The sequence below is a fragment of the Mycteria americana genome, chromosome 4 (assembly GCF_035582795.1).
Source record: "Mycteria americana isolate JAX WOST 10 ecotype Jacksonville Zoo and Gardens chromosome 4, USCA_MyAme_1.0, whole genome shotgun sequence".
Lineage (NCBI taxonomy): Eukaryota > Metazoa > Chordata > Aves > Ciconiiformes > Ciconiidae > Mycteria > Mycteria americana.
In genome coordinates, this window is record NC_134368.1 from 30,408,848 (window position 1) to 30,421,598 (window position 12,751).

Genomic DNA, 12,751 nt, shown 5'->3' on the forward strand with positions numbered 1-12,751 from the left:
GTGGTTCTTTTACTAAGAAAGGAAATACAGCTTGCCTTTTCTGCCCTTTTTTTTTTTTAACCATTTCCTATTACTTTATTTTCTTTCCATAGGTTATCTTAAAAGTTCAGCAGATAGAAATCCTCCGCTAAGTCCACAGTCCTCTCTGGACAGTGAATTAAGTGCATCAGAGATGGATGAAGACTCTATTGGGTCTAATTACAAGCTGAATGATGTTACAGATGTGCAAATTCTAGCACGAATGCAGGAAGAAAGTAAGTATTGTCCATCCTGAAAACAAAGTGGAGCAGTTGATATTTTTTAATGGAATAAATGCAGTAGCACTTGCTTAGCAGGTATGGAAAAGGGGTGTAGATTCTACTATGGATATACAAATGTTATTCTCCTGAGAAGGCTGGCTAAGGACTTCTGCCTCCAGGATAAGGAAAGGAAGTTGCTGTGCAGCAGTGTTCTTTAGGAACAGTGGACAAAAGAAATGCAAGGGAGAATATGAATTTGTAGCATATAGTATATGCTAAAAGGATGGTCATTAGACTGGACTGCTGCCTGCCACCAGTCTTCTCAGGAGATATGTGCCTTCCCGATGTAATCCAGTCTTGTTGACATCAGTGCTTAAACCATGATTTAAATCACCAAAATGTAAAGTCAATATGGCAAAGAATAGTGAAGAAAAGCACCTATGTAGATGTCTCTCATTTATTATAGGTTTAGTTGAGACTTTGTCTATCTTTTTGTCCCTCTGAGACTGCAGAAAGTGGTAGTAATTTCAGTTGTCTAAGTAGGTGGTCTCCAGACTTTTTTACTGCGTACCACTGTCAGTGGAAAAAAAAAATCAAACCCCCAATATATATATGTACATTTTTTTATAAATTATATACACTGTACTACTTTACTAATATATTATATACACAAAAATACACAAGTGTATACAAAAATAGAAATTTAAAGAGGATGAGATAAAGATGAAATAAATGCTATTTTAAAAATATTATTTTAGTAGTAGTACAAAATTTTCTTCCTGCACCCCAGTGGATTGTTTTGCGTACCCCCTGGGGTGCATGCACCCTGACTTGGGAGACCACTGGTCTAACAACTAGTTTCTCTAGGGGTAGTTTGCCATATAGCTTTTTTGTTATATTTACTAATACATTGCAAGAGACGTTTCATTGTGGCTGCTATAATTGTTATAGGATATTACATGATACCAAAATTAAGGTGTAGCCTGTGTTGCTAGTATCTATTGTGGGAGAGAAGATGAACAAGTACACAACACACCTATACTGATGATTGCTGTAGTAGGAAAAGGAATGAGCTCACCTATGTATTTCAAGACATCAGCTGGTAGATAACTTTTTTGATACTAATCTGGAATTAATTTAGGAGTTATAATAAGTTACAAATAAAAGGAGTTAAGTTACAAATAAATGGAGTTAAGGTGAGCCAAATGTGAGTTTGAGCACTGGGTAGATATTTGTATGCGCTGTCTCTAGTTTGAACCATTTGTGGGCTGGAAGCAAGTAAACGATGTTCTCGTCGTTGCCAGGTCTCCGGCAAGAGTATGCAGCAACTGCTTCTCGGCGTAGTTCTGGTTCTTCTTGCAATTCTACAAGGCGAGGCACGTTCAGCGATCAAGAGCTTGATGCACAGAGTTTAGAAGATGAAGAAGATGGCACACATCACACAGTGCACCCTGCTGTTAACAGGTTCTCACCATCACCTCGCAGTTCTCCCTGGCCTTCACCAAAACAATCTCCAAGGAATTCACCTCGCTCCCGATCACCTGCTCGAAGCATAGAATACAGTAGAGTGTCTCCCCAACCTATGATTAGTCGTTTACAGCAACCTCGTCTTTCACTTCAAGGCCATCCTACAGATTTGCAGACTAGTAATGTCAAAAGTGAAGGTAAAAAGCTCTGTCTCAAATTCATTACACAAGTAGTTGTGTTGTTCCTGTAAAGGATTTTGGTCAGTGTGAAGTGTTAAAACTATATGCCTGGTTAACATAATGGTTTAATCTCAGAGTTGTTGAAGGAAAAGCAGAGCAAGCAAAGTTTAAGTTCTGCTGGGGAACCTTACAGTCAGATGAGTGGATAGGCTTATATTTATTTTAGATGTGGTGTAATGGAGTTTCGTGGTGACCAAGTTCTATCTTTGGCAGGCAAATGTACTAAAATAAAGCGGAGCCCAAGGGAAACTATCATTTACCAGTAGGGTTAGGCCTTGCAGATGACAGAGTAAAATGCAGATGAAGTAACTGTGGTCAGATAAGAGTAACATGGCAATTTATGCATGCCTGTAGCCTGTGAGATAGCTGAATGCTTTCTTCTGGCAGTGCAGAATTCTGAACCCTTTGAGCATGAACACAGCCTTAAAAATATTGGTACTTGAGTCATGCCTTTGTTGGATACTTTAGATATCTCAAAGCTGTGCAAACTGCTGTGTAATAAAAAGTAAAGCTTGCAGTAAACTTGACACAGTTATACTATATTGGCATAGAAAAAATATCATATCCTGATATGATTTTTCTTTCTTGAATGTACTTTTTCCTGGTAGCAATCTGGCAGAAACTCCTTTAATTGGGCTGAAATTTCACAAGCATATTGCCATTTTAACAAATGTAGTTGTTATCTGGCAGATAAAATCTTGAATTCAGAAATAATACACATTTAGGTATTAAGAATTCACCTTATTTTTTCATCTTTCAGGTAAGCTGGATGCAAAGTGTCTGCAATAGAGATGATATAGAAATGCATTTTTAAACCATTTATTTTCTGGGTGTTTTTTCTCCCTAAAATAGCAAAGAGGTCTATGACACTTACAGAATTTCATTGACTAAGAAATTTTAGAATTTTAATCAGGAAAATCAATGTGTTAGGCTGGAGCTTTGGGGAAGGTGATCCTGCAAATTTAATTAGCTATTCAAGTATCTTTGGAAGGGTTAGCTTAAGTCTCATCTAGTAATAGTGGTTTGGGGAAGTTTTAGGTATATAGGAAAATGTATAACACAAAAGCTAATCAATTATATTGTGACTTAGTTAAGAATTCCTTTCCTGTTCTTTTCTAGGGTTTTGTCAAAGTCTTAATGCATGCTAGACAACAAAAATATCCCATGAGAGGCAAAGTACCAAAAGCTGGTATCCCACATACCAGAGGGATCAAAATAGAGCGTGCGATCATGTGTTTCTGAAACACTTCTAAGGAATTCTCTTGCAGTGTTTTTTGTGCAGTCGAATGTTGCTTGGATATTCAGAGTTGATATAGCAGCAGCCAAAAAAATTGTTTGTGTGTTTTTTTCTCTCGAATGGTTAGAGGGAAATTTGGTTAACAGAGTTCAACAATGTACCAACTGCTATGCAAACTACTAAGTGCAGAAAGTACACTTGTAGGAATATTCAGCCTATGAAGACTCTTACTTTTGTTTTCATCTTCAGTGCTTGTGCATGGTTAGTGTACTTCTTTCCTGCATCCCTCCACAGAATCAGGTTGGCCGCTCACCCTGACGAGGCATCTGCAGTCTTCTATCCGAAGTATGTCATCAACCCAGTTCTGCATGGGTTGGAGATACACAGAATGTCATTAGACTTGAGAGATATTTAATGGCATCTTTTTGTATTCTGTGAGCAATGGTACAAATTTTAGAAGACCCTTGAAGAACCAGCATTAGCTGAATAGGTAGTCAAGTCATATGTGAAAGATGAAGCATAACTGGACACTTCAGTAATTTTGAATGGTGTGTGTGAAGAGTTTCTTTCCAAGTGCGTCGCTGTTATTTGTTGTATGTGCTGATATGGGACTGGGTAGTCCCAAAATTGACTCAAACAATTACTATGTGTGTTTAATCTTCAGGCAAGCATTCTATATTATAAATAACTTTCTAGGTAAAGACTTCAGAAAGCGTGCAAAACTGCAAATTAGGTTTGCCTATTCAGTTTCCGTAATGGTAGAACAAAACCCAGAGAATCATCATCCAGATATGTTTCAATTTCAAAACACACTATGCTTGACTTTTTTCACCACAGGTGAAAAACGTACATTCTTGCTTTTTATATAAATATTTTGTATATGATAGATCTGAGAATAATATAGAACTTGAATTCAAGATAAGGGAAGAACTTTAATGTAACAAAATATGCTTTTAAATTGCAGTATAGTTTTATATGCCTAACATTTTGTGTCACTTAGATTTGGGGTTCAACTGTTGGTTCATAACATGAACTTTGGCTGGCATCAGACTACATGTGGTACCTTTGTATTATTTCATACAGAAAAACTAAGGCGTAGTCTTCCAAACCTGTCCAGGACATCTAACATCCAAGCTGAGTCTGTGAAAAACAGCAGAAGTGACTCAAACTTCCAAGTGCCAAATGGAGGAATACCTCGCATTCAACCTCAAGCCTCAGCCAGTAAGTACCTTTAGTGACGCTTCAGTGTGTATTTCAGAATTAAGTGATGGTACTCAGCTGTCTTCCAGTTTCATGGCAAAGAGAAACATTGCATGTCACACTGGAGATACTAATCTTGATTTTTAATCACACCTGTATGAAAATCTGCTTTTTTGGTACAGAAAATCTGGTACTGAGTATATTCAAAGAATTCCTGATCTCTTATTAAGGTATCATTCGTAGTTTCCTAATAGCATATGTAGAAGTACTACAGTATAAATACAGTAGTGTTACACATCTCAGAAACCATTTATTTTCTGTGATTTACAGAAGGTATAGTGCTTTATACTGTGGAATTTTATTTTCAGACTACGAAAACTTACTAGACTATGAAATTACTTACTTAGATGATGTTTATTGCTTTTTTAAATAGTGAAACCTGATCTGAAATAATTCATGCAAGTTTAACCCTTGTTTGCAGTTTATTTTCTCTTTTTGTTTTGTCACCTGAAAAATATATATTCAGTTGCAGATTTTTTTTACTTTTTTCAGTGTCAGTATTTCTCAGAAAAAGTTTGGATGAACCTGTGTCCCATGAAACAAATTAGCCCATTGCTGGGCTAGTGGCTGCTAGTTTGTCCAAAAGTGTACTGCTAATGTGAGAACGCGGTGCTCATGGCTGCTAGTTTGTCCAAAAGTGAACTGCTGATGTGAGAACGCTGCTAATCTCACAAGTCTCTTAAAAATGGTGACCTTAAAGAAGCCAAAGCAAATGAAACATAAATATTCACTGCTTCTTTATATGTCAATATTGGCAGTTCCTGTTATTTAAATGTTTCCTGACCATTTTATTTTAAAACAAGTTTCAGAATTAATAACCTTGTGTGACATTTTCAAGGGAAGAACACATTATGAATATTGTTATGTGTAGAGCTTTGAACTATAAAAGTTCTATGATAAAAGTTCATCAGTAATCTAAAGATGTGACGGGAAATGTAAGATAATATTTGTGAATGAAACTAGTAGGTTGGGTTTTTTTTACCCATTGAACAGTAAAGGCATACTGGCATACCTAGTTGGTCTTGTTAACTAGTCCTTTCAAAACAGTGTGTTAATGCAACCAAATACAGTTAAATACAGAATAATGAATACAGACCATGCCAATGACTACAAGATTTTTATCTTTGTAGTGACTCAGACCAGATGTAAGGGTTGTGTGGACAGTCAGTTCCAGGTGTGATACTGTAGCCAGAGAAGTTAATGTGACCTTGCGATTGTTCATATCAGTTACCCCCACATCCTTTCACCTTGCCCCCTTCTTCCAATCTTCACAAATGCTCAGAAGGTGGGATTTACAACTGAAAGGGCATGTGTGTAGTTCAAATGCAGGACTGTCATCTGTTAGGCAGGCTTATCAAACTATAAAGCACTTGGGGCAGTTGGAGAGCAGCTCTCCAACTGCGTTATTTTTGGGATGGGAAGAATAATCAAAATGACCTGGAAGAAAATGAAGGAAAAAATATTTTTTAGTAAAAACCTGTACAGATTTTTTTTTGTGTTTTAAAATTGAGTGAACTGGGAAAGGAAGAGCACAGAGGGCAGCTTAGTTGGCTAGAAGGTTATTTCCAGTATTAAAAGTATATTCACAGTGAAACTTTATGGAAGGATCAGACAGCAGAAGTTCAATATTTATTCAATATTTATTCATAATAAATATGAATATTTATTCCATATTTAGTGACTTACTTCATTGCAGGAGCCAAAGTAGTGTGACTTATGTTTATATATAATATAATTTTTTTCAACTTGTGGATGGATTGAGAATCACAGAAATGACTAGGTAAATTTGCTTGCCTTTCATGGGAATCTTTCCCCAAATGTGAACCACTCTAGACCAACTTACATTTAAATGTAAGTTAAGTGTCATTAATAAAGCCCAGATTTCTAGCTTTTACAGTTTCCCTGCTCTTACAGATGTTTGTCAGAGTCTTGCTATTGACAATCGTAAAACGGTTTGTGTATGAAGTCAATGAGTAAGTATCTTTGCTTAGTCTGGATTAAAAAATTTTCTGCAAAACTGTACATTGTATAAAAATTTCCAGAATTTTGTCCTTTTTATTGTATACTTTTTGTTTTATTGGTCTTATATTTTGCCACCTTGCACAAAGCACTGTTAAATTGCAGCAAATTTTTGTTTTCCCTTGGCAATGACTTCTGGGTCTTGGGATTCAAAGCTTCCTCATATACCTGCTAGTTTTGCATGAGCTTACCTTTGCAAGGATGCTGGCTTGCCACCCGAGGTCACTACTTTTCTCCTTGTCAAAGATCTGCTGTTCATAATTTACTTGCACATTTGCTGGGGCTGCAATACTGAACTTGCTATGATTGCTGGCGTTCAAAAATGAGTTAGGAATCCAGTAAGTTTCTGAAAAGACAATTCCTGTTATGGTTACATAGGCAAATTGTACACGCTTGCTTAAAGAGTAGAGGGAGGATACTTATCATATGTTTAGAGGTACAACTGTAAAACGTGAAAACATTTGGCATTTTAAGTTTTAGCTGTAATGTGGTGGAAAATCCAAATTCTTTTTGAAAAGAGATTGAGAATGAGTGAATTAAACAGTAGTTGTAACTATTAGAATCTTCATTTACATCTGGTTCTCCATGCCATTGTGCAGAAAGTACTTTTTTGGGTGAAAGCTATTAAATATTTCACCTTAAAACACTGGAAGATACAGTAATACCTGTGTTCTCCAAGGAAAAATCTTTTAGACTTTAAAATGTTAGAATGACAGGAAGTCTCTGTATTTGCGTCCTACACCACGTAGATTGTGCAAAGCTGTAGAACTTCCAGGGTGGCTTCCACATAGGAGCAACGTGCTTTCTAGTGGATTGCGTGTGATACATTTGTACTTATCTGGCACTGTTAGCACATGAATGTTTAAGCAGAGTTAAATGTAATACTTTTTCAAAGAGCTAAGCTGTAGATTGTTCAAACTATCAGTAAAGTAACTAGTCTGCTTGCCAAGATCCAGCTGCTTGGCATGTTCAGAGTAAAAGAAGAAAGTGTATGTTTTGAGGAAACAGAGTATTCCAATTTGGTTGATTAGAAGTAAACGTAACTACATGTATTCAGCATGCACTGTTTGTGACAGGTAATGTAATAGCATACGGAGCGCTTCAAGAGCAGGAAATAGTGTGGATAACCATGCACACCACGCTTACCTCAAACTGCATGTTTCCTCAGCATTGCTGAAATTGCAGTGCCTGAAGTTCTTTTCAGTGATTTGGTGCACATAATTGTCTAGCTATTGAATCTCTGTTTCCTGGAGCCTCCATTGAGAAGGAAAGAATTTGACATATATATTTTTTTAAATCCTTTCCATATCATCCCACATCTCTGATTTGCAAGTACTGTAAGTAATGATGGGGGAAGAAACTTAGTGCCGTGTGCAGTAGCATATTTAAATCTGAATGAGTTAGGGCAAACTAAATTCAAGATCATAAATATGAAGGAAAGAGCTGTTCTTGATTTTGTGTGGTATAACAAAAACACTGATTCAGTAAAAAATGGTATAATGGAATGCTTGTGGACAGAAACACTCTGGCCAGTGGACTGCCTCACTAAATTCCTAGGAATTGTGCTCATTTTTAAACATCTTACTGTGCTTATTTGGCTGTTTATGGGTATGCCTTTAAAAAAAGTTTATAGCAAGACCATGTGCCAGAAGTTGAATAAGAATTGCATATTGCCACGTGGTTTTTTGCATTAGATCCTAGTTGGTAGAAGGAATAGGTTTTTTTATTCTTAATAGCCACATGCAGCATTTTATCATGTTTATAAACACTAATTCCTTTTTGCTGTTTGTTGAAAATGACAGGTTTTAGTCATTAAGACTAAAATGAATTTTAGTCATATTTTCAGAATGAAGGTAAAACACATGATGAACGTCTTTTATAGTTCACAAAATATTGTGAATTTTGCATTGACGGAAGGATAGGAAAGGTGATGGCAATTATTATATGCTATCAAGTTTAGAAAAGGATTAACTAATATTATTAGGACTCTAATTGCTCTTCCCCTACCTTCTTTATAGCGGTATCAGCAACTGGTGGTAGGATGACTGAGCTTTCTTACTCAGGGTCTTTATGCACAGCTGTTCCCCTATCTTTCCTCCTTCTCACTATGGAAATAAGCCTTGCTAGTGCAATCAGTTTTATGCTGGTATAAAACTCCATACACTGAGGTGAGCAGAGACGTTTATTCATACCTTATCATTTTAAGAAGCCTTTGTGTAGGCAAAGCTTTATTTCATTGACTGCTTTCCTCCTTCCCCCCTTAAATATGGTGTGGTGAAAATACGCTGAGTCGACGCCTTCCTTCTGGCAATAGGTAGTTCTCTCCTTGCCAAGATTCTGCAGCTCTTGGAACATTGGCTTCTCTCTTCGTAAATGGTAGGTAGTGAGGTCATTTTAAGACAGTATCAACCCTTGAACATTACTAGAAAAAAGGCAGGACGTAGGAGCAATTAAAAAACCCAATTTTTGTCATGCTGTCTACATGCTGGCAGCTGATAATTCTTAATGTGATGTCTTCATTTTAAGTTTGAGTCCTCTTGCATACCTTTTGAGGAGGAAAAAAACCCACATCTCTCAAAATGGCTTGTGTTTGCGTAACTAAAAAAAAAACCTTTTTTATATGATGATCACGTTTAGACAAAGATTTATGCTTTTGTATAGTGTTAAAATATTTTTTTTAAAACTCCTTTAAAACTGAAACTTTTTAAAACTTAAAATGAAAAGTTTAGTCTCACTAGGTCAAATATGACAGTTTAATTTCATCTTTGTATCTAATATTCCACTCATATTGCTGTAGCATGTTTGCTAGGTGGCTTGTTCTCCCTTTGGTGTATTAATTTTTTTTGCCTTTCTGGGCTTTTGGCCCTGCAAGAAGCTTTACTCTTACAGAATCTGCGCGTTTTGCACTGCAAAATTTCTGACACGCTCCTCTGTAACTCTTCGCCATTAAGAGCAAGCACCGTTTAAAAAACCCCATCGCTTCCAGAGTAATAACAGCTTTTTGAGTGTTTTACTCACTCTGTTCCTTGATGCCTCACAAGTGGATGCAATTCTGAAATTCCCAGTAAATTTAGTTTTCTTATCCTTTTAGACAAATATAACACTTCTTGTCTTTCAACAGCTCTGCAAAGGCAGAAAAATTTGCCTCGTGCTGCCTTCAAAACCAAACAGTTTCTTCAAACTCCATCTACAAAAGGAGGTAATTAACTTACAACCTCTTGTCAAGCTCCAGCAAATCTCAGATAATTGTTCACCTGCATTAAATCTCACACATTCTAGATTAATAAAATTGCTGTTGCATGTCGAGATTAACCAAGTGGTCCTTGCTGTATCAAAGTATATAACATTTTGGTCTAAACATAAAAAAAAAACCCTGCATCATATGGGAAAAAACGTATTAAATTGGATTTTGAGATAAAATCCCAGGATTGGTGACTTCTAGCATTAATCAGGAAATCTGGATTAGAAAAGTAGACTCCTGAATCCATATTCATTAGGGCTACATTTGGATAGGAATCTTTTAAATTGTAAAATACAGGGTTTTTTAAAACAAAAGTTATAAAAATTTTTCTTTTTTTGATTGTGCAAAAATATGCAGACAATAGAAAATATCATCCTTTGTGCTGGAAACAAAAGCTAACGAGTTTATCCTTGAACAGATGAGCACAGAATGTCAGCTTGTTTTGCACATACATGCGCACATGCTTGTGCTTTCTCTTTTCCTCTCAAAACTGGAAGATTAACCCCAACATACAATAATTTAGATTTGTAATTTTTTCTCAAGGAATTGGAGACTATTGTATATAATATTCCAGTTTGCTAATGGCTGAAGTTAGCTTCTTTTGTAGAAGAAAATGAAATATATTGAGTCTCTAATCCAATTAGACAAGCTTTAACTTTTAATTAATTCTGACAGCCTTGTATATGACACTGCCTCAATTTCACTACTAAGATAAAACAAGTTCATGATTTTGGTTTTAAGCATAGTTGGTCCTGTTGTCTATTACAATCCAGAAGATCTCATTTTAAAGATCGTATTTCACTTCAGACCAATTCATAAGCTCTGTATGCTAGAATCCTTTAAGGATTGTGAGAGTCCTTCGTGCAGATACTGAGGGTGGCTGACAAAATGCATGCGTTTCTCTCAGTGGTTTAACAACTAACTTCTTTGACTCAACTTCATTCCATGCAGAAAGTTTTAGCAAAGTATAATGACTTTGGAACAGATTCACATGGCTGAATAGGAGGTCTCTAATAGTCTTCATAATATTTCATACCAAATGGAGAAAAGTTCTCTCAATGTTCTGCTTTGGTGTAAGACCACCATCTCGATTCCTGTGCAAAGCTTTCCGTGCTGTCTTTCCAGCTGGCCATGCCTTCACCTTCATCTGGATGTCTGGAACACTTATTAGGTCAATGGCCTAGTCTGGAGCTGTACAGAAATGTACAGAAAATTAAATTCTCTTTGAGTTTATATTATTTGTAAAATTTTATTAAACCTGAGAGAATGAGGAACCGAGCATGTTGCACTGCCAGTTACATATTCCAGTTTATACCTGCTGTCATTCCTCACTGCAAGTGAGGACCCAACATGTCCTTTTCTGTTATTTGCTATTTTATAGTCCTTGAGGTGTTGATTTTCTTGCTTCTGATCTGACATTCTCACAAGTATAGAAGCATTATTCAGTAACAAAACAAGACTTCTGTTTCAAAAGAATAAACAACTATGAGCAACAATTGGTTTTAATTTCTTAAAATACTGTTCATTACATAGCTTGACACCTTTCACACACAGACATTGGCTTTTTTTTTACCATTTTGTGTAAAACAGTTCAAAATACATTCAACTAGCTCTTTACCTCACTGTACAGATTTGTTAAGGCTTATACAGCAATCCAGTATGAGTCAGGTCACAGAATCATAGAATGGTTTGGGTCACCTAATCCAACCCCCCTGCAATGAGCAGGGACATCTTCAACTAGATCAGGTTGCTCAGAGCCCGTCCAACCTGACCTTGAATGTCTCCAGGGATGGGGCACCTACCACCTCTCTGGGCAACCTGTTCCAGTATTTTACCACCCTCATGGTAAAAAATTTCTTCCTTCTATTTAGTCTGAATGTACCTTCTTTTAGTTTAAAACCATTACCCCTTGTCCTATTGCAACAGGCTCTGCTAAAAAGTTTGTCCCGATCTTTCTTATAAGCCCCCTTTAAGTACTGGAAGGGTGCAGTAAGATCTCCTTGGAGCCTTCTCTTCTCCAGGCTGAACAACCCCGACTTTCTCGGCCTGTCCTCATCAGAGAGGTGTTCCATCCCTCTGATCATTTTTGTGGCCCTCCTCTGGACCTGCTCCAACAGGTCCATGTCTGTCTTGTACTGAGATGACAGAACAGTTTGATTCCCATTGTTTTACCTCATCTGTTCTTTCATATCGGTCTGAATCATCTTATCATGATGGTTATGATTTAACAGCTGCATCGGAACTGATTCTGGCTCCAAGTCGGTGTGCAGCACCTGGCCTTGGGGTGCAAGCCAGATAAGGTTGTAGCTTCACAGCATCCTACTTTGCCAGGTGGGGATCTCTTGCTCCCTGCCAGGAGAGAATCCAGAGAGGGTGGGAAATCTAAATGTTGTGACTGCACAGTGCCATTTATTTTTATTGTTGCCAGATGTTCTAATTGTAGTTGGCTCTAGTTGTTTAGTTTCTAAGGAGGTGGAGTTGCGTAAAGAAGTTAAGCACTGCCCTTACACGTTTCATGTTTTTATTAAACATGGATCAGCTCAATACTGCACATGGGTATACAATTATCAAATAGTCTTTGACTAAGGCTGTACCTCACTCTTTGTGAATCCTGTCTTACAAATAGGCCAAAATGAGTTTTATTAAATATCCAAAACTGCTCTAAGACAAAATTCTTTATATGTAGAGCAGAATTATTAGGCAGTTTGCCAGAGATTGCATCATGTGGACTGCTTTGGAGATCACGACACATTGGAAGACAATTCATTCCTTTATGTACAAGAATGAATACAGCTCCCTGCAATGCTGTGCTGACAGGAAACGTTTTATGAATTGACAGCTCAAGTTGGAAGCATGGTAAAATATGGTCAACAGAAAACTGGAGAGAATGGAGAGGACTAATTTACTGGATGCTTACTTTCACTGGGAACGTGACAAGATTCCTTCAGTTACAGCTTTTCATTGCTTATATTTCTGTACCTAAAAACCTTTTCCCTGTTGGGCCTATAAGAGGCCTAAAGCTATATTCAGTTTTTATACAGTGGCATTG

General features: G+C 36.9%; 1 protein-coding gene and 1 long non-coding RNA gene across 4 annotated transcripts in view; one reads left to right on the top strand and one right to left on the bottom strand.

Moving 5' to 3' along the window:
• SLAIN2 (SLAIN motif family member 2) overlaps positions 1-12,751 on the top strand; it is a 35,303-nt gene that overhangs the window by 17,585 nt on the left and 4,967 nt on the right. For 2 of the 3 annotated variants that reach the window (XM_075500038.1, XM_075500040.1), the window contains exons 4-7: positions 93-254; positions 1,544-1,903; positions 4,266-4,403; positions 9,583-9,660. In XM_075500038.1, coding sequence (XP_075356153.1) covers positions 93-254; positions 1,544-1,903; positions 4,266-4,403; positions 9,583-9,660 — 738 coding nt within the window. The remainder of the gene's footprint in view (positions 1-92; positions 255-1,543; positions 1,904-4,265; positions 4,404-9,582; positions 9,661-12,751) is intronic. The other variant, XM_075500039.1, reaches the window with a different exon arrangement.
• On the bottom strand, positions 8,754-12,064 carry LOC142409046 (uncharacterized). The gene is made up of 3 exons (XR_012775493.1): positions 11,875-12,064; positions 10,739-10,893; positions 8,754-8,883 (listed from the first exon to the last, which is right to left on the bottom strand). It is a non-coding gene; the product is annotated as an uncharacterized LOC142409046 (long non-coding RNA).